We start from the raw sequence: 25778 nt of genomic DNA, 5'->3' as shown, positions 1-25778 counted from the left end.
ATCAGGTTGGTAGGCAGAAGCTTCTGCACTATTATGGTATATTATATGGTATATTATTATAATGTTGCAACTAAATGTCAATTTGTTAGAACTAAAGTAAATGTCAGCCAAGAATCTTTGCTGAATGATTTTTTACACTTGAGGACTGAGTTTGTGTTTGTTTCTGCAGGATTGCAGACGCTGAGTATCCTTCACTTGATAATTTGTTTATCAGAGAAGTAAATTTGAACAGGGTTGAAAAGTTTGGCTTATTATGCTGCAAAATGCTGGCTACCTGCACTCAGGACTTGCTGTTAAAAGTGTTTAACGGAGGGGTTTATTGAGGGCCTTGGATTTCAGTCTCAATTAGTGGAGCTAGAAGGCTTGCATGCGGGTTTCACCTGCCTGACCTGGAGGGCAGACCTGTGGCTGAGCTAATTGGCAGGCAGAGGGCAGGAAGGGCATGAGAGTAGCAAGCCATGGGGGGCACAAGCTATCGTCCTGAAAGTGGAATGTCATGATCTTTGGAATCATTACCCATTGTCTAAACAGACATTTAAACAAACTGTTGGAGGACAAATTGCTAGATTATAGTGACACTATTAAAACACATTTGTACATTGCAGTTCTGAAACATAATATTCCCAATTATCTAAACTATATCAATTTAATGAACAGATCTAATATTAATGTTTTTAACACTGAGAAAACAAGCAGAATTCTGAAAGATAGCAAGAGATTTTAACCATTTTTGTACTCCTGATGAACTTGAAACAGATACTGATATAGTTTATTGTCAACATTACTTACCTGAACGATTGAACTTTGCAACTTGAGAATGTTTTATTGATGTTGCTGTTTGTAAATAGTTTGTTCAACTTGAAGGAAAGGAATAGCCACAGTATTAGAGACCAAATTTTGTAATTAATGTCAATATACATTTGTATAGATAAGTAAATTACAAACTTACCTGGTAAGCAATAATATTTGAGGCTGATTTATGCAGTGCAGAATTGGATGATATTAAGTTTGTTGTTGGAACCAGGTTAGTAATAGTGAAAGTCACATTAAAATCAAAAGATTGTGGTTGCACATTTGGTGTTGTGGTCACAAATGGTGCTGTTCAGAAAAAAAGATAGTTATTAAACTGAGAATAAAAGAATTTCTTAACTGTAATATTTCTATTCCAGAATGAAGTTTAAATAAACCGAGCATATAGAAACCTCATTAGAATATTTTATGCTGTTGTCAGAGTCTTTTGAGACAGGATGGGATAGAAAAGTTTGTCTTCCTTTAGCAAAGAGAACCTTTTACTCTCATAAATGTGATTGGCAATGAAACTCCCCTAAACAGTGACAATATAACTGATTGCTCCTTCACATAAAAACTTCTCCTTTTATGTTACAAACTTGGAAGGCAAAATCTTCTGCTCCTCTATTGAAAGGTGTGCAAGGGAACTGGGTAGCCAGCAAAATTCTTCAGATGTCTTTACCCTGGAGTCAACCACCTGGATTTTACTGTAGGATTCAGTTGAGGAATATAGGATGATCTGCCCTTTCCTTGCTCCCTTTGAGGCTCTGAAATTATCCATTAATGATTGGTTATTGATCGTTTCCCATCCAAACTAAATTATTGGGCTGGCAGGAGAATTTCAGTGATGGGGAAAGGTCAGAAAGTGAGGTGGCTCACCACTAGGTCTGGTTAGTAGTGGCTGTGATATGTTTGCCACTGAAACTTCAGATAGAAGGAAGGAACATCCCACCATTCAAAAATTCCTGGGTGTAATCTAGTGCTTAGGTTCAACTTTGGGTGGCAGGTCAGATTTCAATTACTGATAGCTTGTCCTTATATGTTCCTATTATCTCTTTTACTTGTCTGTGAAGGGAAGAGGGTAACATAGAGCATATAAAATCTTTGTTAAGACATAAATATTCCAATTTGAGAATTTACATGGATGATCAAACTGTAAAATAGTGAATCATTGCGAAACATTACCCCTCCCCATTGATGTGCATGTGTTTGACAATTTATTAATGTAGAATTATTTTGTTATTTCCCACAGCAATAAAAGGAAGTCTTAGGAAAATATAGAAACAGAAATCACACTCACGGGCTGAAGGAGCTGCTTCATGGTAACCTAAAAAACCCAAAAATGTGTCTATTATTAAATGAGTCAAGTGGAAATTTATTATCAATTAGTGAAATAAGATACATTAGATCAATTGAAATTTCCCCAATTTGATCACACTAACATGTTCACTATGATAGAAAGAAAATCTTAAAAATAATAAATACCATTCACATAGAGGCTGTTACTATCCAGTGAATATGCTCCCAAGGTGGAAATGGCCTTTGTGTTGTCCCTGATCTCATGGTACGCAGTAACTTTATTAACCTCCTGAGGATTGGAATCATTACTGAATGTGCAAATTGTATACACACTGGTACTGGCAGCATTTGCTGGACTGTAAAATACAAAGTTAATAAACAAAATTAATTAGGAAACATCACCACAAAATGAGGTTAGAGAAAGAAGCCTCTGTGCTAATAAGAGCATCAATTGCTTGAAATAAGCCTCAAAGTATTACAGCTGGAGTGAATGAGAATCTTTACTGAATAACTCTTTCCAATTTGGCTGTGCAGGAGATATAATTACTGCGTATCCTCCTGTTGATATTTCACAGACCAGATAAGTCATCTGAATATCTTTTGAAGGATGTGAAAGGTTTGATTTACTATGTGCCATAATTCTGCCTGCTTGCCTTAGATGCTTACTGTTGAAAGTGGAAGGCTACTGACATTCAGTGAAGGAGACCTCAGATGACTTTGGAGGATATAGATTTTAGGAGATAGAGTTGGCTAGCTTGTCGACAGAGAGCAGGGAAAGAGCTGGTGAAGTGGTCAATCTTGGAGGGTACAGGTTGTCCTGAGTGTGCAGCACATTCATGCTCCATCAATGCCCATTTTCGAGGGAGGCAGTCTGTCTGAGAATCAGTTGCTGAACTGTTCTGACACTGAATGTCCCTTTGCACATTGTAATCCTCAGATAAATAGGATAAATATTGCTCACAGCCCTCTAAACATTTCAGTAAGTGTATGTGTTAAATCAACAAATTACCAGAACTTGAACATTACTGATCTGAGCACTGAAAAGAAAAGCAGGATTCCGAATAATACCAAGATATTTTAGTCATATTTGTATTATTCATTTTAAATGTTGAAATAGATTTTTAAATTCCTTACCGGAACGATTGAACTCTGCAACTTGAGAATGTTTTGTTGATGTTACTGTTTGTAAACAGGTTGTCCAACTGAAGGAAAGGAACATCAGTGTATTAGGGGAGATTTTGTATCTAATGAAATTATACATCAGTGTTGATAAGCAGATTGTTAACTGACCTGGTAAGCAATAATATTTGATGCAGATTTGTGCAATGCAGAATTGGAAGATATTAGATTTGCGGTCGGGACCAAGTTAGTAATAACGAAGGTCACATTAAATTCAAAAGGAGCTGTTTGCAGGTTTGGAGTTGTGGTCACAAATGGTGCTGTTAAGAAAAGAATAGATAAGCATTAAATTGAGATTGAAAAAAGCCCATACTTGCATTATTCTGTTCCAGATAAAGGGAAAACAAATCAAGAATATAGAAACCACATCAGACTATTTTAGAATGCCGATCAAGGTTTTTAAAGTATAGTGTCATGGCTATTATTGTCTCCTTTTGACAAGGAATACCTATCTCTGTCCCTTGAATTTGGGACACTAACCAGTAACCAAGTGGCTAATTGCTTCTCTTTGTAGAAATTCCCTGAATTTTGTTACAGCCTTGGAGTGCAACATTTTACATTCTATCACCAGCAGGTATGGAGTCTGTGTTCCCAAACTGACTACACAAGTAGCAATCTACTCTCCCCAGTCTTCCCATAATGTTGTGGTGTCACAGGCGAGGCATACACCCCAGCCTGCTCACCCTTTCCAGTGAGCTCCTTAAGTGCCTATTGATGAAAGACCATTTTCTGCCCTGCCTAAATTTCAAGCAAACAAAGAGGCATTCAGGTTCAAGGAAGAATCCTGGAAAGTGATCCTGCTCACACCTCACCCCACTAAGTCTGCCCAACAATTCTTACTCCCACTGTCCATCCATACACTGAGATCCCCACATTTGTCTTGTATTACTCCTAGGACTTTAGGTCTGAGGGCGACTTGCTGTCTTGTCCTCTACAATATAGGGTATTGCTTGATCTATGGAGTTGCCAACCAACCAGACTGGATAGCATCACTCTAGGGCTTGGCAGTAAGTGGCAGACATCCCATCCCCAGTTCATTCAAACACTGAATGGCGCAGGCAGCCAGCAATGATAGCAATACATTCAACAGGAAATATTCAGCAAGCAAGAAAGGAAATCCCATCATCCTAAAATTCCTGGCCAGAGTTTCGTGCTTATATCCAAATTTGGGCAACTGGTCTAATTTAAGTAGTGCTTGATATTTGTTACATGTTACATGCAGGTAAGTTAGCAGGCTGTTGGGAGAGGGGGACAGCACTCACAAAGTCTCCTTGTCATAAATGTTTGGATTCAAGCATTTATCAAAGTGATCAAACCAGAAAATAATAGTTGAAATGGGAAACATTGTAATCTCAATGAGGAGCATGTGTTTGTCAACTGATGAACTGAGATTAGTATAGGTTGATTTTATTGTTTCCCACAACAATTATACGAAGTATTAAGAAACTATAGAAACAGGAACCACACTCACGGGCTGAAGGAACCTCTTCATGGTAACCTGAAAAATCAAAAACGTTTCTTCTATAAAATGAGTCAGATGGACATTCATCACCAATTAGTGCAATAATATCTATTAGTTTGGGTTAAATTCCCCAAATCATTCAGAAGAAAATCATTCAAATTGATAAAATGAAAGGTGTTTAAATGCTAAATACCATTCACATAGAGGCTGTTGCTATCCAGTGAATATGCTCCCAAAGTGGAAATGGCCTTTGTATTGTCCCTGATCTCATGGTACGCAGTAACTTTATTAACCTCCTGAGGATTTGAATCATTTGTGAATGTGCAGATTGTGTACACGCTGGTGCTGGCAGCATTCGCTGGACTGTAAAATACAAAGTTATTAAACTACATTAAGAAATATTGTGATAAAATAAGGTTGGTGAATTGATGTTTCAGTGCTCTTGTGAGCATCAGTTTATGGTATTGAGAGCTAAGTTTGAATTTGTTCCAATTAAAGTGAGTGCCAGCTCAGAATATTTCTAAATATCTCTTTGCACCTCAGGATTCTGAGTTTGCACTTTGCTCTGCAGTTCCAGTTGCTGAGTATCTTTCTGTTCATAATTTGACCACCAGAAAATTAGTATCTTTGAAAGGAATTGTTTGTCCTATTATGCCCCAATATCCTGGCTGCCTACTCTCTGAGCCTTTTAGTGAGAGTGCAGGCTAATGATGTTCAATGGGTGAGACTGCAGATGGCTTTGGAGCATAGCCTTAGGCAGTGGGCTTTGAAGGCTCCATTGTTGATTGTGCCCTTCAGGTATGAATGGCATATGTTTGGGAAGGCCAGGTAAAAAAGATACAGTTGGAGAGACTATCCTCATGGGATTGCAGGATATTCATGTTTCATGAAGCCACTGCCCATTTCCTGTGGCAACGTCTTTGTTGGATAGATTTCTGGATTGTTGTGCCACTCTGCAAACCCCTTTTCCAGCGCTTGCCAAATATTTTCGAACAGTGACCCATTCTGAAGTTTGAAGATTGTTGAAATCCTCCAATAAGAGTGGTGAAAGTAGTAGGGGTCGGGGGGAGCAGTTAGACTGGTGATAACATTGGGTTAGGACAGAGCAAAGCTCAATTGGAGAAGAAGCATAGATGCTAAACCTCGTTCAGAGGTTCAACTCATGACCCCACTTGGGACTTGGGAAGCCCTGCCCTTTCCACAACATAATCTTCAATAATGTAGGACAAATACTGCTCACAGCAATCAAACCTTTTATCATTCGTAAATATATCAAAGATGATCAGACATCTACTGGTTAGAGCACTGAAACAGCAATCAGTAATCTGATTAATGTCAAAATGATTCATCCATTTTTGTAATATTTTTTATTACTAAAATTAGTAATAAACTGGAAACAGATGTTAATTTTCTTTATTAATGTTACTTACCTGAACGATTGAACTTCGCAACTTGAGAATGTTTTGTTGATATTGCTGTTTCTAAACAGGTTGTTCAGCTGGAACAAAAGGAATAGTCCAATATTAGAAGGTAAATCCTATAATTAATAGTAACATATATTTGTATGGATAGGTAATTTAATTGAATTGATTAGCTTTACTGTCATGTGTACTCAAATGTGCCACCTTAGGTACAAAGATTCCTGGATACAGTAGGTAAATTTCAGGTAAATTGCCAACTTACCTGGTAAGCAATAATATTTGAGGCAGATTTGTGCAGTGCAGAATTGGATGATATTAGATTTTCTGTTGCAGCCAGGTTAGTAATAATGAAGGTCACATTAAAATCAAAAGACTGTGGTTGCAGATTTGGAGTTGTGGTCACAAATGGTGCTGTTAAGAAAGATTAAGTAATCATTACGCTGAGCGCTAAAAAAACTTTGCAACTCTATCATTTCTATTCCACATTGAAGGTAAAATAAATCAAGAATTTAGACACTACATCAGAATATTTCATGCCATTGTTAGAGACCTTTGAGGCAGGATGGAGAATTTTTCACCCTTTCACAAAGAACATCTATGTGCTTGGTACAGAAGCTGTCTTAACCATTGCATTTGCAACTGATTGCTTCTCTGTGTGGAAACATCTCTCAACTTTTCTCACTGATTTGGATTGCAGAATATTTCATTTGCCTTCCTGGTGGGTATGCAGAGAGGTAGAGGGAGAGGAGGAATCTCTAAACTGGCCTTACTAATCCACCTTGCCATAGTTTTCCAGGGGACAGGTGAGTGCCATTGGTCAGCCTATCCATCCTGGCGCCAACTGAATTCATCATTGCTTATGGCCCATTTACAGCCAAATTTCCAAGAAGACGGGAGACATTTAGGGGAATGGGGGATGTGACCCTGCTCAGGCCTTGAGTGGGAAGGATGGGGTATGTCTCCTACAACAGTTTCAACATCAAGGGCTCCCCCCCACAAGCTATGGATGAACCTTTCTCTTGAGGCTTGAGGCATTACTCTTACATGTACCATGAGAATGCGAACTGGAGATATCTTCAGGGTGTGGCTGTCTGTGCATACCCAATCCATGAGCCTACATTGCTCCTATGAGAAAATGAGGACTGCAGATGCTGGAGATCAGAGCCGAAAATGTGTTGCTGGAAAAGCGCAGCAGGTCAGGCAGCATCCAAGGAGCAGGAGAGGGAGAAAGTGAGGACTGCAGATGCTGGAGGAGGAAGAAGGGCTCATGAAGAAGGGCTCATGCCCAAAACGTCAATTCTCCTGCTCCTTGGATGCTGCCTGACCTGCTGCGCTTTTCCAGCAACACATTTTCGGCTACATTGCTCCTATCACTAAGTAAGGCTCTTCAACTCCTTGCGAATTATAACAGCCCTTTGTTTGCGTCTGTACACATTGGTTAGCAATTACAGCTGACTGGTGGCTGACACCTCTCTCCTCACATACTCATTATATATTGGTCTCTTTACTCTTAATGATGTTTGATTCATGAGTTCAGTTGTACATGTGATTTACATATATGCAATTATACCACAACACACATCTTAATCTTTTCACGAACAACACCCCCACACCCAAAATCACACTGATCCCCTGCAGGCCTTTAACCCCTCCTGCATATTTGTTTGATTCTGTTCCCTGAACTTAGACCCTGGGGATTACTTGCATTCCTATCCTGTTCACTGTAGCTTCAGTGCTGCTAGAGAGGTGTCAGCAATCACATTGAATGCTAACTCCTTAAGATGGGACTTCCTCCTGAGTGAAAGGTAGAAGTCACGACTCCTGCCAATTAATATTTGATTGGGGAAATCAAATGGCTATAGGCCAGCCACTATTGGTGCCAGTGTGTTCACCATTCATTCTTCTGGTAGCAGGCAGGCAGAGAAATCTCATCATCCCAAAATTTCTGGCTTATGTCTAAATTTGGCCAACAGTTCTAATTTCAGATACTGTTAGTTGCTTCTCCTAACAGCAAGAAACAGCTATCTTGTTAGCCTGTCAAGAAATGCTTCATGTGAAGGGGAAAGGATAACACATCATTTACAGAAGTTAAGTCATAAACACTCTCAGTCCAAGAATTTAGATATACAATCCAACTGGAAAATAATGGTGAACTAGCTCTATGATGTGTGTGTATTTGACAATTTATAACTAGAATTGAATAAAGGTTTTCTATTGCAATAAAGAAAATCATGAGAGACAATAGAAACAGGGACCATACTCACGGGCTGAAGGAGCCTCTTCATGGTAACCTGAAAATCAAAATATGTCTTCTGTAAAATGAGTCAGCTGGAAATTCATCATCACTTTGTGCAACAGGATACATTAGTTTAGTTACACTTTCCCAAATTGATCATAGAAACACATTCAACATGAAAGAAAAGATCTTTAAATGATAAATACCATTCACATAGAGACTGTTGCTATCCAGTGAATATGCTCCCAGGGTGGAAATTCCATTTGTGTTGTCCCTGATCTCGTGGTACGCAGTAACTCTATTAACTTCCTGAGGATTGGAATCATTTCTGAATGTACAGATTGTGTATACACTGGTACTCACAGCACTTGCTGGACTGTAAAATGGAAAATGTTATTTAATTAAATAAATTAAGAAACACCATAAATTCAATTTGCCTAAGAGAATCTTCTGTGACCTTTTGGACATCAATGTATAACATCAAAATATATGGAAGTTCTATGTGTTGCAACTAAAATGAATGCCAGCTCAGAGTTTTTGCTGAATAATTCTTTGCAACTCACTCTCAACTTGCATTTGCTCTATTTAAGACACAGTTGCTAAGTATTCCCTAGTTGACAGATTGCCCATAAGATGCATATCTTTGAAAGGAATTGAATATTTGGCTTATTTAGCTTCACAATCCTGGTTACCAGCTCTAAGTGCTTACTGTTGAAAGTGCAGGCTACATGTTGAGTGGAAGTGAGTACAAATGACCTTGGAAGATGACTTCAAGTATTGGGATTAGGAGGCCAACTTGCAAGCTATGCCTTCCTGATATAGAAAGCAGAATTCTGGGTGCGCTAGCTAGAGGAGCAAGCAGCGAGGGCACTGGTGAAATGGCTAGTCTGGGAGGGAACAGACTGTCCTCCTGAGAGTGCAACATTTTCACCCTGTTCCCTGGATTGTTTTGGGGGGGAGCGATCTTATTAAGACCAGCAATTTTTTGGAACATAATTTGCTTTACCATGACACCATGCTTTATCATGCCCCGTTGCACACAAAGTCATATGGGACAAATATCGATCAAAGCCACAAACAATTTCCTTCAGCGAGTATATCAATTAGATTTGAGTACTGAGACAGCAATAAGAACCTGAGAGAATACATCATAGTTCTAACTATTTTTGCAGTATTAATTATTCTTAATAAGTTTAGAAATAGTAATGATAATAACAATAATAAGACTGAAGTAATGTCAACATTCCTTACCTGAATGATTGAACTCTGCAGCTTGAGAATGTTCTATTGATGTTGCTGTTTGTAAACACGTTGTTTAACTGAAGGAAAGGAACAGACACAGTATTGGGAAAATTCTGTATTTAATGAAATAATATATCTGTATTCATAATTAAATTATCAACTAACCTGGAAATTAATAATATTTGAGGCAGATTTGTGTAGTGCAGAATTGGATGCTATTAGATTTGTTGTTGGTACCAAGTTAGTAACAATGAAGGTCACATTAAAATCGAAGGACTCGACTTGCGGGTTTGCAGTTGTGGTCACAACTGGTGCTGTTAAAATAAATTGAAGAAATGTTAAACTGGGAGTAAAATGATCTTTGCAATTGTATCGTTTCTCTTCCAGAGTGAAGTTTGAATAAACCAAGAAAACAGAAATCACATCAAAATACTTTGTGGCAGGTTGGGATGGAAAAGTTTGTCTTTTTCACACAAAAAGAACTTATTGCTTTCATAAATGTGTTTGGTACAAAAGCTGCCCTAACCAAGGAATGTGTGACTGATTGCTTCTCTGTTAAGAAACATTTTTTCATTCTTACTGACTTAGATATCATAGTTTTATGTTCTTCCACCAGTAGGTGTGCAGGGCAGGTGGAGAGGGTCAAGTTCACACCTCTCCTGACTTTTCTGTAATTTTATGGTGGTGAGTGTGAGACCTCAGTCAGTCCCTGCCTCAATTGAAGTTGTTAAGGGGCAAACAAATGGATGCCCAGCTTCAATGTTTAGTCTAGCAGGAGGGGTCTAGAGCTGAAGGGAGTCGCTGAAATTGAACTTGCTCAGTGTGGGAAGTAGATGGGGATGGGTGGGAGGGTCCAGATGTAACCTTAGCCTGTCCCTTTCTTTTTTATTCATTCATGGGATGTCAGCAATGTTGGCTGGGCGAGAATTTATTGTCCATCACTAATTTGTCCCTAAGAAAGTGGCTGTGACCTGCTTTCTTCATAGAATTGTAGGATCCTGACTGTGTGCAGAAAGAGGCCACTTGGCCCATCAAATCTCCAAAAAGCAACCCACCCAGACCCAGACCCCCCACCCTAAGCCTGAAACCCTGCATTTCCCATGGCTAGTCCACCTAGGCTGCACATCCCTGGACACTAAGGTCAATTTAGTATGGCGAATCTACCTAGTCTTTGGACTCTGGGACGAAATCACAGCACCCAGTGAAAACCCACACAGACAAGAAGAGAATGTGCAAACTCCACACAACCAGTCACCCAAGGTTGGAATCGATCATAGATCATAGCAGTGCTAATCACTAAGCCACCGCTGCAGTCCATTTGGTGCAGGTACACTCACAATGTCATTAGAGAGTTAGGGCTAGGATGCTGACCCAGTGATACTGAAGGAGCAATGATACAGTGTCTGGTCAGCATGATGAAGGTCTTGGAGTGGAACTTGCTAGAATGTTATTCCCATGTATCTGCTAGTCCTTCTAGAAGGTAGAGGTTATGGGGTTTGGAAGGAGCTATCAAAGATTAAACCCTAAGACTTAAACTCTGGGGGGCAGCTTGCTATATGCAGCACTTGGGGCTATGGAATTGCTGTCAATCAGATTTATTGGTAACTCTTTGTGGTTTAACTTTCTCCCAGATGAGGGGTGGAAATCTCATTTTAATTAAAACTTGTTGGAGCCTGCTAGACAGCCAGCATCAATAGCAATGCATTTCAGCTTTTCAGGTGGCAGGTATGAAACTCAGTCTATTCAAAATCTACACATTAAGTAAAATTAACAGAAGTGTAAAAACTTATAGTTGAACTAAAAGCAGATTTTCAAGCTGAGAATTTTACTAAAAGTTCGATTAAGAAAAGAGAAACGTTTCATTTGCAATAATAGGGTCATTTAATAATGTATCGATAAAGCTAGTAAACTAAAACCAGAATTTGTGCCACTCTCACAACTAATGAGAAATATTAATGGAACTAAGAAACAATATAAGACTTACTGGGCAAGGGAGTTGATTCATGGTAACCTGAAAAAAACAATTACAAGTATTTGGTACAAAGTATGTTAATTGGAATCTCCGCGAAAAAAAAATGTTTAAAATTAATTGAACTGTATCTGAATAATATATTGAAATACTAATGGAAAATATAATGGAACAGAATATTCTCTTTAAATGATCAATACCATTTACGTAAAGGCTGTTATTGTCCAGTGAGTATGCTCCTAAGGTAGAGATGTTTTTTGTGTTGTTCCTGAAGACATTGTAGGCAATAACTTCATCAACCTTTTCGGATGTAGATTCATTTCTGAACGTGCAGATTGAGTACACACTGGTACTGCCAATATTTGTTGGACTGTTGTAAAATAAAATTCAGTTAGAAGGTTTAGCAAAGAATAAAAGTTGATCTGTCAAGTTTTTTTTACAATTAACATTGTGATAGTCACTAATAATGTTTAGAATTCAAACGAATTGGAATCAACTTCTGCTCCAGCAATTGAAATACTTTCCCATTAACTCTGTTCTCAAAAATATGCCCTTCATCACTGACTATCAGGGTGCTCCAAACTTCAAAGCTGGAAAGGAACAGCTAAAAGAAAAACTTATTTGACTAATACTTCAAATGCAATGGAGGTATGCACAAGATTCTCAGAGTGAATATTGTTTTCTGCCAAGTATAATATACAACAAGTCGAACATAATTTCAGGCATTGTTACCTTTTAACATTGAACACTGTGGCTTCATAATTTTAATTAATCTTCAGTCTAATTTGCAATTACAGAAATGGCCACTCACCGGAAAGAAATAGTTTGGCAAGTTAAAAATGTTGCATTAATTTTGCTTTTGCCATACAGTTCGGTGAGCTGGAACAAAATCATAATCACAGTTTTAGAAGAAAAATCTCTTACAGTTAAATTATTTTATTTCAATTAAAGCATCAGTCAATGCTACACTGCCTTTTTTTCTGAGAAGTAATCGTTATTGGTATAATGCTGTAATCTTCTTATTACCTGGTGAGAAATAATATTTGAAGCAGAGTTGAATAGTAATGAATTGGAATCTTGTAGAGGTTGTGTAAACTCTAAGTTAATGACAACAAACGTCACGTTGAATTCTATAAATTGCTCTTCTGGACTTGGAGTTTGTGTTGTTGACACTGCTGGTGTTATTGCTAACAGGAAACATAAAGAGAACAGTAATCTGAGAGTACAGTAAACATTGTCATTTTGTATTTCAGGCAAAATAAACACAAATCCAGAAAAAGTTCCTCACAACAATGTTCCAGACAAGCAAGAACTGTTGACATGTGGACATAATATGTTTGAGCATTGCAGAACACAGTTTTTTTTCTTCTACTATGTGATATACATGGGTATAAGTGGGTACTTGATTTGGTTGAGATAGTGCAATGGTATCTTGGATGAATAATTAAGATACCTAAGCTAATACATTGGGGAGAGGTTTTCCACCACAGCAGTTTGTGGAGTATAAATTCACTGAATGAAATGTGGAACTCAAACCTGGTCTCGGTAATGGTAAACAAATTGGTGTTCCCGTCTACCTGCTGCCTTTATGCATCAAGGTGGGGGAAGATGAGGGTTCCTAATGTCCTTAAGGGAAAGAAATCAGCTGCCCTTACCTTGGCTGATCTGCTTGCACCTTGAGACCAATAGCAATATGGATGATTCTTAAATGCTTTCTGGAATGGTTTAGTAAGCACCTCTGTTCAATTTTTGATTGGCAACAAATGCCAGACTCAACAGTGAGACAAATATTCCAGTCAAGAATAAAACAAAATGCTTGGATCGTCAGTTGTCTTGGACTGAATATTTTTTCCAAGTCTTTTGCCTCCAGTCTTGCAGATCTAATTACAAGCATTATTTCTGTGATTTTTTTTTTCTATTTTTCTATCCGTTCAGGGAATGTGGACTTGCTGTCTAAGCCAGCATTTATTTCCCAACCCTAATTGCCCTAGAGAACATAATGGTGAGCTGCCTTCTTGAGCCATTGCGGTCCTTGGTGAGTAGGGACAACCACGGTGCAGTTTTGAAGGAGTTCCAGGATAAGCCATGAATTATGAAGCATCAGTGTTATAGTTCCCAGACAGGATGGTATGACTTGGAAGGCAACTTGCTGGTGGTCATGTTTGCATGCAGCCTTTTTCTGCTATGTGGTTGAAGTTGCGTTTTGGAAGCAGCTGTTGGAAGACCTTTCTTAAGTTAATGTAGTGCATCTTTTAGATAGTCCACACTCCTGTCATTGCACATTAGTGCTGAAGGAGTGAATGCTGAAGTTCATGGATGGGGTGCAATCAAAGGGGCTGATTTAGTTACTTTAATCTCCTGTTCAGGCATGTAATGACACATGTCTGAGACTGGTGGGAATTGAATCCAGATCTTAGCCCAGAAGTAGAGGGATTCTACCACAGTGCCTAGTGGACTGTTTTATCCCAAATGGTGTTAGGCTGTAAAAGTCCACATATGAAGGAGACTGGATGCAAGAGACACACAAACAATTGTTTGAATCTTCAAAGTATTCTAAATTACAGAATTTAACTCAGTCATCATACAGAAAAAGAATTATTCACAAGGAATGTACGGGAATTATTGGATTTTGTTTTATCGTAGAAAAGAATTCTGCATTTTTTTACCATGAGATTAAAAAAGAAATAATAAGTGAACTAAGTAATGGGAAGTATACTTACTCGGTAAAGGAATTGATTCATGGTAGCCTATATAAAAAAAAAATGTGAGTGAAAGATAAAATTTTATCATTAAAGAGTGGAATAAAACTTGTGCATTGTTTGAAATGAACTGAATTCAATTTTAATGCTATATTTAAATGACAAAAATAAAATTCTATTGAACATAATATCATTATTAACTGATCAATACCATTTACGTAGAGGCTGTTATTATCCAGTGAATATATTCCGAAGGTGGAGATATTCTCTGTGTTGTCTCTGAACACATGGTACACAGTAACTTTATCAATTTCCTGAGCAGTAGAATCATTTCTAAACGTGCAGATTGCATACACACTGGTGTTTCCAATACTTGCAAGGCTGCAGAAAAAAATGATTTGTGGAAATTAACCAAAAAGGAAGCTGTCTTGAAAATATTATTCATCATTCTAATTAACATTCAAAAGTTCACAAACTTTGGGCAATTCAATTGTCCTATGCACCATTGATTAAAATAACTTTCAATTGTCACTGTTCTCAAAGTGTCAGTCCTCTAACACAGTACTTGAGGAAGTAAGTGTCCAAAACATCCTCCAGACAAAAGGTAAACCAGCAGTTCACAGGGTAACGTCTCATACCATTTAGAAGAACTGGTGACAATGATTAAAATGCAGCAATATAAAACAAATATGAAGCAATAGCATCAGAAAACATTCAGCCTTATGTGTAACATTCAACATTGAAAGATATATTTGTGGGTATTATGTTGTGTCAATCCTAGCACTTTCAAACTATTTTTAAACAGTTCATCCAGTGGATGTGGGCTATGTGGACCAACATTTAATACCCATCTCCAATTGCTCTTGAGATGATATTGGTGAACTAACATTGTTCCAAAAATTGTTAACTTGTCAATCTTTCACTTAACCATCAGAGAAATTATTTTGGTTGAACACAAAAATAACTCACCTAAATGAAGCAACTTCGCAATGTGAAAATGTTGCATTAATTTTACTCCTGTTGAACAGGGCAGTGAGCTGAAATAAAGACATAAACAAACTTTTAGTGGAAGGGAAAGGTTTCATAAATTGTAAAATAATTTCAGTAGATCATTTTCTTTTATCACTAACTGAAACAAAATATGTGTTGGTATGATACTGAAATCTACGTGTTACCTGGTGGGAAATTATATTTGATGCAGAACTGTATAACAAAGAATTGGAATCTTGTAGACTTTGTGTAAACTCAAGGTTGGTGATTGTGAAGGTCACATTAAATTCAATGGGCTCCTCTGTCCCATTTGGAGTGTGTGTTGTTGGCAATGCTGGTGGTAATGCTAGCAGAAGACACAAGGAGAACATTAGTCTGAAATTAAAATATACATTTCCAGATGAACATCCTTCCTGCAACCCACAAAAGCCGTAAAGGTCTAAACAAATATCCAAACAACAAAGTTCAAGATTATTGACAGCATTCTGTAAATGTTGAGAGATATATTTGCCCATTTGAGTGCTTGTTTTTCTGATTTTGCTGCATGCTGTCTGTGCAGACAAACTATATGTCCAGATGTCTTGGAATGAACTGTTTAAACTGAATAAACCGAATAAATAGATCTTCACACTGGAAATTTCAGATTTCTGTTGTCAGTTTACTAGCAATTATTATATTCTGTATAATGCCATCTAGCTTTAAATAACAGTTTGCAATACTCCTTATACCAAGAAGATTGGATGCAAAGCAACACAGACAAACATTAATTGAAAATTCAAGGAATTCTCAATACCAGAATTCAGCTTCAACAATACAGAGAAAAATATTAATGCCCAAGAATAATAGGGAAACCATTGAGTCCCCACATAGATAGCTTTATTTGAAAATACAGTAACACTCATAAGTGGAAGAGTTGCTTTTAGTTTACCATGGGAATACTACAAACTTTACATGAATCTAAAAATAAGAAGCAGACTTACTTGGTAAAGGTGTTGTTTCATGATAACCTATACAAAAGATTGAAATGTTGTAAGTGTCATGTACCATGTGGAATTTTCATTTTAAAAATTAGAGCAAAATTTCATGCATTGTTTGAAATGGACTTAATTCATTCTGAATGAAATGGCTAATCATGTAGAATAAAATTCAAGTGCACAACATATATCTTTAAATGTTCCATACCATTTACGTAGAGGCTGTTATTGTCCAATGAGTAGATCCCTAAGGTGGAGATGTTGTTTGTGTTGTCTCTGAATTCGTGGTACACAGTGACCCTGTCAACATCCTGCGTAGAATCATTTCTAAACTTGCAGAGTGAATACACGCTGGTGTTGGCAACATTTGCCACACTGTGAGAACAAAATGCATTTCAGAGGTTAAGTAAAAATTGTATTATCACGCTAATCATCCTTCATCCCCTCATGAATATTATAGGTAGTTCACTAAAGTTGGAATCATTCAATGTACTACCTATTTGGATAATTTACAACTAATTCTATTCTTAAAAGCTTGATTATGAAACACGGGTGTTTAAATATTCACTGATTATACGAGAAATGAAGGGTCAGAGAGTCAAAGTGAATAAAAAGATGAAGGAAGCTGTTCCCTGGTTCAAGATCAAAGACCATTCAATGAATTAAAATACACCATGTAACTGAAATATTAGATTACTTACAGTGTGGAAACAGGCCCTTCGGCCCAACAAGTCCACACTGACCCGCAACCCACACATAGCCCTATATTTACCCCTTCACCTAACACTACAGGCAATTTAGCATGGCCAATTCACCTGACCTGCACATCTTTGGACTGTGAGAGGAAATCCACACAGACACAGGGAGAGCGTGCAAACTCCACACAGTCAGTCGCCTCAAGCAGGAATTGAACCTGGGTCTCTGGTGCTGTGAGGCAGCAGTGCTAACCACTGTGCCACCGTGCCACCAAGCCAATTAAGCAACACGATCATAAATCACTCAACAGTATATGCAACATTCAACCATGAAATATATCTTTGTGATTTTCTGTTGTATAGATGTTCACATTTTCAGACTTTATTACATCATTCCATGCATCTAATTTCCCAATTTAAAAAATGCATATTGATTATTTCAATAACATTTGCAGAAATTGTCATTTTTAAACACAAACTGAACTCACCTGAAGGAAACAACATTGCAATGTAAAAATGTTTCATTAATTTTACTCTTGTTAAACAGGGCAGTGAGCTGAAATGAAATAGAAATCATATTGTTACAGGGTGAAACTCTCAATGATTGGAAAAAGAAGAGTAAACCATTTTCTTTTACCAGTAACATAAGAGTTAATCTATCTGAGACATATACTTGTTGCGATAATACTGTAATATATTTGTTACCTGGTGAGAAATAATATTTGATGCAGAACTGAACAGCAAGGAACTGGAATCTTGTAGACTTTGTGTAAACTCAAGGTTGGTGATTGTGAAGGTCACATTAAATTCAATGGGCTCCTCTGTCCCATTTGGAGTGTGTGTTGTTGGCAATGCTGGTGGTAATGCTAGCAGAAGACACAAGGAGAACATTAGTCTGAAATTAAAATATACATTTCCAGATGAACATCCTTCCTGCAACCCACAAAAGCCGTAAAGGTCTAAACAAATATCAAACAACAAAGTTCAAGATTATTGACAGCATTCTGTAAATGTTGAGAGATATATTTGCCCATTTGAGTGCGTGTTTTTCTGATTTTGCTGCATGCTGTCTGTGCAGACAAACTATATGTCCAGATGTCTTGGAATGAACTGTTTAAACTGAATTAACCGAATAAATAGATCTTCACACTGGAAATTTCAGATTTCTGTTGTCGATTTATGAGCAAGTGTTATATTCTGTATAATGCCATCTAGATTTAATTAACAGTTTGCAATACTCCTTATACCAAGAAGATTGGATGCAAAGTAACAGACAAACATTAAATGAAAATTCAAGGAATTCTCAATATCAGAATTCAGCTTCAACATTACAGAGAAAAATATTAATGCCCAAGAATAATAGGGAAACCATTGAGTCCCCACATAGATAACTTTATTTGAAAATACAGTAACACTCATAAGTGGAAGAGTTGCTTTTAGTTTACCATGGGAATACTACAAACTTTACATGAATCTAAAAATAAGAAGCAGACTTACTTGGTAAAGGTGTTGTTTCATGATAACCTGTACAAAAGATTGAAATGTTGTAAGTGTCATGTACCGTGTGGAATTTACATTTTAGAAATTGGCGCAAAATTTCATGCATTTTTGAAATCGACTTAAATCATTCTGAATGATATGATTAATCTTGTAGAATAAAATTCAAGTGCACAACATATATCTTTAAATGTTCCATACCATTTACGTAGAGGCTGTTATTGTCCAATGAGTAGATCCCTAAGGTGGAGATGTTGTTTGTGTTGTCTCTGAATTCGTGGTACACAGTGACCCTGTCAACATCCTGCGTAGAATCATTTCTAAACGTGCAGAGTGAATACACGCTGGTGTTGGCAACATTTGCCACACTGTGAGAACAAAATGCATTTCAGAGGTTAAGTAAAAATTGTATTATCACGCTAATCATCATTCATCCCCTCATGAATATTATAGGTAGTTCACTAAAGTTGGAATCATTCAATGTACCACCTATTTGGATAATTTACAACTAATTCTATTCTTAAAAGCTTGAGTACGAAACACGGGTGTTTAAATATTCACTGAGTATTCGAGAAATAAAGGGTCAGAGAGTCAAAGTGAATCAAAAGGTGAAGGAAGCTGTTCTCTGATTCAAGGTCAAAGACCATTCAATGAATTAAAAGTCACAATTAAACTGCACCATGTAACTGAAATATTAAACAACACGATCATAAATCACTCAACAGTATATGCAACATTCAACCATGAAATATATCTTTGTGATTTTCTGTTGTATAGGTGTTCACATTTTCAGACTTTATTACATCATTCCATGCATCTAATTTCCCAATTTTTAAAATGCATATTGATTTTTTAAATAACAGTTGCAGAAATTGTCATTTTTAAACACAAACTGAACTCACCTGAAGGAAACAACATTGCAATGTAAAAATGTTTCATTAATTTTACTCTTGTTGAACAGGGCAGTGAGCTGAAATGAAGTAGAAATCATGTTGTTACAGGGTGAAACTCTCAATGATTGGAAAAAGAAGAGTAAACCATTTTCTTTTACCAGTAACATAAGAGTTAATCTATCTGCGACATATAGTTGTTGCGATAATACTGTAATATATTTGTTACCTGCTGAGAAATAATATTTGATGCAGAACTGAACAGCAAGGAACTGGAATCTTGTAGACTTTGTGTAAATTCAAGGTTGGTGATGATAAAGGTCACATTAAAATCAATGGACTTCCCTTCCAAATTTGGAGTTTGCGTTGTTGTCACCACTGGTGCTATTGCTAGCAGGAGACATAAAGGACAACATGAGTCTGAGAATACAACAAACATATAGATTCCAGATGTACTCATCTATACAGCAAGCAAAATGCCTAAATGTCTAAATGAATATACTAACCACAAAGTTCAATAAAACTGACCTTTAATGAATGTTTACACATATGCATGTTCATCTGAGCGCCCTTTTTGTCATTTTTACTGCATGTTGTCAGTTTATACTACATCTGGACCATCAGGTATCTTGCAGTGAACTAATTCACTACTAATGGACTATGTATTTCCATGTAGAATCTTAGTTTGCTGCTTTTAGTTCAATTTCAATTATTACCTACTATTCATTTTGGCACTCGTTGCACTTTCCGTATCTCGCTTTAATACACCTGACATCAAAGAGTTGAGATGCAAGTTGAAAGCAAGGCCATTAGTTGAACCTTTAAGAAAAATTCTCAATCCTGGAATTTAATTTCAGCACTAATAGCATGTGCATATTGCATAAGAATGATGTGGAAATCATTGCATTCCCATGAGAATAATTTTATTTGAAAATACAGTAACACTCATAAGTGGAAGAGTTGCTTTTAGTTTACCATGGGAATACAACAAACTGCACATGAACCTAAGGCTAAGAAGCAGACTTACTTGGTAAAGGTGTTGTTTCATGATAACCTGTACAAAAGAATGAAATGTTGTAAGTGTCATGTACTATGTGGAATTTTCATTTTAGAAATGGTAGCAAAATTTCATGCATTGTTTGAAATGGACTTAATTCATTCTGAATGAAATGGCTAATCATGTAGAATAAAATTCAAGTGCACAACATATATCTTTAAATGTTCCATACCATTTACGTAGAGGCTGTTATTGTCCAATGAGTAGATCCCTAAGGTGGAGAAGTTGTTTGTGTTGTCTCTGAATTCGTGGTACACAATGACCCTGTCAACATCCTGCGTAGAATCATTTCTAAACTTGCAGAGTGAATACACGCTGGTGTTGGCAACATTTGCCACACTGTGAGAACAAAATGCATTTCAGAGGTTAAGTAAAAATTGTATTATCACGCTAATCATCCTTCATCCCCTCATGAATATTATAGGTAGTTCACTAAAGTTGGAATCATTCAATGTACCACCTATTTGGATAATTTACAACTAATTCTATTCTTAAAAGCTTGATTATGAAACACGGGTGTTTAAATATTCACTGATTATACGAGAAATGAAGGGTCAGAGAGTCAAAGTGAATAAAAAGATGAAGGAAGCTGTTCCCTGGTTCAAGATCAAAGACCATTCAATGAATTAAAATACACCATGTAACTGAAATATTAGATTACTTACAGTGTGGAAACAGGCCCTTCGGCCCAACAAGTCCACACTGACCCGCAACCCACACATAGCCCTATATTTACCCCTTCACCTAACACTACACGCAATTTAGCATGGCCAATTCACCTGACCTGCACATCTTTGGACTGTGAGAGGAAATCCACACAGACACAGGGAGAACGTGCAAACTCCACACAGTCAGTCGCCTCAAGCAGGAATTGAACCTGGGTCTCTGGTGCTGTGAGGCAGCAGTGCTAACCACTGTGCCACCGTGCCACCAAGCCAATTAAGCAACAGGATCATAAATCACTCAACAGTATATGCAACATTCAACCATGAAATATATCTTTGTGATTTTCTGTTGTATAGATGTTCACATTTTCAGACTTTATTACATCATTCCATGCATCTAATTTCCCAATTTAAAAAATGCATATTGATTATTTCAATAACATTTGCAGAAATTGTCATTTTTAAACACAAACTGAACTCACCTGAAGGAAACAACATTGCAATGTAAAAATGTTTCATTAATTTTACTCTTGTTGAACAGGGCATTGAGCTGAAATGAAGTAGAAATCATATTGTTACGGGGTGAAACTCTCAATGATTGGAAAAAGAAGAGTAAACCATTTTCTTTTACCAGCAACATAAGAGTTAATCTATCTGCGACATATAGTTGTTGCGATAATACTGTAATATATTTGTTACCTGGTGAGAAATAATATTTGATGCAGAACTGAACAGCAAGGAACTGGAATCTTGTAGACTTTGTGTAAACTCAAGGTTGGTGATTGTGAAGGTCACATTAAATTCAATGGGCTCCTCTGTCCCATTTGGAGTGTGTGTTGTTGGCAATGCTGGTGGTAATGCTAGCAGAAGACACAAGGAGAACATTAGTCTGAAATTAAAATATACATTTCCAGATGAACATCCTTCCTGCAACCCACAAAAGCCGTAAAGGTCTAAACAAATATCCAAACAACAAAGTTCAAGATTATTGACAGCATTCTGTAAATGTTGAGAGATATATTTGCCCATTTGAGTGCGTGTTTTTCTGATTTTGCTGCATGCTGTCTGTGCAGACAAACTATATGTCCAGATGTCTTGGAATGAACTGTTTAAACTGAATAAACCGAATAAATAGATCTTCACACTGGAAATTTCAGATTTCTGTTGTCGATTTATGAGCAAGTGTTATATTCTGTATAATGCCATCTAGATTTAATTAACAGTTTGCAATACTCCTTATACCAAGAAGATTGGATGCAAAGTAACAGACAAACATTAAATGAAAATTCAAGAATTCTCAATACCAGAATTCAACTTCAACATTACAGAGAAAAATATTAATGCCCAAGAATAATAGGGAAACCATTGAGTCCCCACATAGATAACTTTATTTGAAAATACAGTAACACTCATAAGTGGAAGAGTTGCTTTTAGTTTATCATGGGAAGACTACAAACTTTACATGAATCTAAAAATAAGAAGCAGACTTACTTGGTAAAGGTGTTGTTTCATGATAACCTGTACAAAAGATTGAACTGTTGTAAGTGTCATGTACCGTGTGGAATTTACATTTTAGAAATTGGAGCAAAATTTCATGCATTTCTTGAAATCGACTTAAATCATTCTGAATGATATGATTAATCTTGTAGAATAAAATTCAAGTGCACAACATATATCTTTAAATGTTCCATACCATTTACGTAGAGGCTGTTATTGTCCAATGAGTAGATCCCTAAGGTGGAGATGTTGTTTGTGTTGTCTCTGAATTCGTGGTACACAGTGACCCTGTCAACATCCTGCGTAGAATCATTTCTAAACGTGCAGAGTGAATACACGCTGGTGTTGGCAACATTTGCCACACTGTGAGAACAAAATGCATTTCAGAGGTTAAGTAAAAATTGTATTATCACGCTAATCATCATTCATCCCCTCATGAATATTATAGGTAGTTCACTAAAGTTGGAATCATTCAATGTACCACCTATTTGGATAATTTACAACTAATTCTATTCTTAAAAGCTTGAGTACGAAACACGGGTGTTTAAATATTCACTGAGTATTCGAGAAATAAAGGGTCAGAGAGTCAAAGTGAATCAAAAGGTGAAGGAAGCTGTTCTCTGATTCAAGGTCAAAGACCATTCAATGAATTAAAAGTCACAATTAAACTGCACCATGTAACTGAAATATTAAACAACACGATCATAAATCACTCAACAGTATATGCAACATTCAACCATGAAATATATCTTTGTGATTTTCTGTTGTATAGGTGTTCACATTTTCAGACTTTATTACATCATTCCATGCATCTAATTTCCCAATTTTTAAAATGCATATTGATTTTTTAAATAACAGTTGCAGAAATTGTCATTTTTAAACACAAACTGAACTCACCTGAAGGAAACAACATTGCAATGTAAAAATGTTTCATTAATTTTACTCTTGTTGAACAGGGCAGTGAGCTGAAATGAAGTAGAAATCATGTTGTTACAGGGTGAAACTCTCAATGATTGGAAAAAGAAGATAAACCATTTTCTTTTACCAGTAACATAAGAGTTAATCTATCTGCGACATATAGTTGTTGCGATAATACTGTAATATATTTGTTACCTGCTGAGAAATAATATTTGATGCAGAACTGAACAGCAAGGAACTGGAATCTTGTAGACTTTGTGTAAATTCAAGGTTGGTGATGATAAAGGTCACATTAAAATCAATGGGCTTCCCTTCCAAATTTGGAGTTTGCGTTGTTGTCACCACTGGTGCTATTGCTAGCAGGAGACATAAAGGACAACATGAGTCTGAGAATACAACAAACATATAGATTCCAGATGTACTCATCTATACAGCAAGCAAAATGCCTAAATGTCTAAATGAATATACTAACCACAAAGTTCAATAAAACTGACCTTTAATGAATGTTTACACATATGCATGTTCATCTGAGCGCCCTTTTTGTCATTTTTACTGCATGTTGTCAGTTTATACTACATCTGGACCATCAGGTATCTTGCAGTGAACTACTTCACTACTAATGGACTATGTATTTCCATGTAGAATCTTAGTTTGCTGCTTTTAGTTCAATTTCAATTATTACCTACTATTCATTTTGGCACTCGTTGCACTTTCCGTATCTCGCTTTAATACACCTGACATCAAAGAGTTGAGATGCAAGTTGAAAGCAAGGCCATTAGTTGAACCTTTAAGAAAAATTCTCAATCCTGGAATTTAATTTCAGCACTAATAGCATGTGCATATTGCATAAGAATGATGTGGAAATCATTGCATTCCCATGAGAATAATTTTATTTGAAAATACAGTAACACTCATAAGTGGAAGAGTTGCTTTTAGTTTACCATGGGAATACAACAAACTGCACATGAACCTAAGGCTAAGAAGCAGACTTACTTGGTAAAGGTGTTGTTTCATGATAACCTGTACAAAAGAATGAAATGTTGTAAGTGTCATGTACTATGTGGAATTTTCATTTTAGAAATGGTAGCAAAATTTCATGCATTGTTTGAAATGGACTTAATTCATTCTGAATGAAATGGCTAATCATGTAGAATAAAATTCAAGTGCACAACATATATCTTTAAATGTTCCATACCATTTACGTAGAGGCTGTTATTATCCAATGAGTAGATCCCTAAGGTGGAGATGTTGTTTGTGTTGTCTCTGAATTCGTGGTACACAGTGACCCTGTCAACATCCTGCGTAGAATCATTTCTAAACTTGCAGAGTGAATACACGCTGGTGTTGGCAACATTTGCCACACTGTGAGAACAAAATGCATTTCAGAGGTTAAGTAAAAATTGTATTATCACGCTAATCAGCATTCATCCCCTCAGGAATAGTATGTGTACTTCAATAAAGTTGAAATCATTCAGCATATTATTAATCTGCATAATTTCCAATTGTCTTTCTGGTCATGAATAAAACACAGCTGTCTGCTAATTCACTGATCAAATGAATTATTAGATGCCAAATTCATCAAAGAGAGTAAAAAGTGAACAAAGCAATTCACTGGTTCAGTTTCAAGTGAATTAAATGATGAATTAATTATCATGATTAAACACACAAGTGTAAAACTAATGTGAAACATTAGCATCACAAATCACTCAACATATGTACAACATTCAACCATGAAATACACCTTTGTGAGCTCTCTGTTGTACAGATGTTCACATTTTTAAACTTTATTACAGGATTTGAAGCATATCACTATTAGGTTTAAAAATGCACATTGATTTTCTTAATAACTTTTCCCGAAATTATCACTTTTGAAACAACTGAAACTCACCTGAAGGAAATGACTTGACAATGTAAAAATGTTTCATTAATTTCACTCTTATTGAACAGAGCAGTGAGCTGAAATAAATTCACAATCATTCTGTTACATGCTGAACTGCACAATAATTTTAAAAATACTTTGCCCATTCATTTTCTTTTACCAGTAACATAGCTCTTAACTTATCAGAAATAAAATACTTGTTGGAATAATACCAGATTCTATTTGTTACCTGCTTGGAAATAATATCTGATGTAGAATTATGCAACAAGGAACTGGAATCTTGTAGACTTTGTGTAAACATCAGGTTGGTGATTATAAATGTAACATTAAATTCAATGGGCTTGTCTGCCACATTTGGTGTTTGTGTTGTCGTCACCACTGGTGTTATTGCTAAGGAGACATAAAGAGAACACTAATCTG

At 36.6% G+C, this 25778-nt stretch overlaps 1 protein-coding gene across 1 annotated transcript in view; it reads right to left on the bottom strand.

Annotated features, from left to right (window-relative positions):
* LOC122565559 (mucin-16-like) overlaps positions 1-25778 on the bottom strand; it is a 53432-nt gene that overhangs the window by 13590 nt on the left and 14064 nt on the right. The window contains exons 15-56 of the mRNA XM_087975846.1: positions 25588-25748; positions 25368-25435; positions 24675-24841; positions 24473-24499; positions 23675-23835; positions 23459-23526; positions 22758-22924; positions 22556-22582; positions 21764-21924; positions 21547-21614; positions 20572-20738; positions 20370-20396; positions 19572-19732; positions 19355-19422; positions 18654-18820; positions 18453-18479; positions 17661-17821; positions 17444-17511; positions 16469-16635; positions 16267-16293; positions 15472-15632; positions 15266-15333; positions 14508-14677; positions 14318-14344; positions 12624-12784; positions 12409-12476; positions 11798-11967; positions 11613-11639; positions 9794-9942; positions 9638-9705; positions 8593-8762; positions 8415-8441; positions 6413-6561; positions 6160-6227; positions 4923-5092; positions 4739-4765; positions 3379-3527; positions 3223-3290; positions 2275-2444; positions 2090-2116; positions 950-1098; positions 790-857 (exon numbers count right to left, since the gene is read on the bottom strand). Of these exons, the coding sequence (XP_087831972.1) occupies positions 790-857; positions 950-1098; positions 2090-2116; positions 2275-2444; positions 3223-3290; positions 3379-3527; positions 4739-4765; positions 4923-5092; positions 6160-6227; positions 6413-6561; positions 8415-8441; positions 8593-8762; positions 9638-9705; positions 9794-9942; positions 11613-11639; positions 11798-11967; positions 12409-12476; positions 12624-12784; positions 14318-14344; positions 14508-14677; positions 15266-15333; positions 15472-15632; positions 16267-16293; positions 16469-16635; positions 17444-17511; positions 17661-17821; positions 18453-18479; positions 18654-18820; positions 19355-19422; positions 19572-19732; positions 20370-20396; positions 20572-20738; positions 21547-21614; positions 21764-21924; positions 22556-22582; positions 22758-22924; positions 23459-23526; positions 23675-23835; positions 24473-24499; positions 24675-24841; positions 25368-25435; positions 25588-25748 (4426 nt within the window). The remainder of the gene's footprint in view (positions 1-789; positions 858-949; positions 1099-2089; positions 2117-2274; positions 2445-3222; positions 3291-3378; positions 3528-4738; positions 4766-4922; positions 5093-6159; positions 6228-6412; positions 6562-8414; positions 8442-8592; positions 8763-9637; positions 9706-9793; positions 9943-11612; positions 11640-11797; positions 11968-12408; positions 12477-12623; positions 12785-14317; positions 14345-14507; positions 14678-15265; positions 15334-15471; positions 15633-16266; positions 16294-16468; positions 16636-17443; positions 17512-17660; positions 17822-18452; positions 18480-18653; positions 18821-19354; positions 19423-19571; positions 19733-20369; positions 20397-20571; positions 20739-21546; positions 21615-21763; positions 21925-22555; positions 22583-22757; positions 22925-23458; positions 23527-23674; positions 23836-24472; positions 24500-24674; positions 24842-25367; positions 25436-25587; positions 25749-25778) is intronic.

This window comes from Chiloscyllium plagiosum, unplaced genomic scaffold (genome assembly GCF_037043375.1).
Source record: "Chiloscyllium plagiosum isolate Xiang-an unplaced genomic scaffold, Cpla_swu_hap1 HiC_scaffold_28, whole genome shotgun sequence".
Classification (NCBI taxonomy): Eukaryota; Metazoa; Chordata; class Chondrichthyes; order Orectolobiformes; family Hemiscylliidae; genus Chiloscyllium; species Chiloscyllium plagiosum.
Note: the sequence above shows the minus strand (reverse complement) of the source record. Positions and strands in the feature narration are given on the sequence as shown.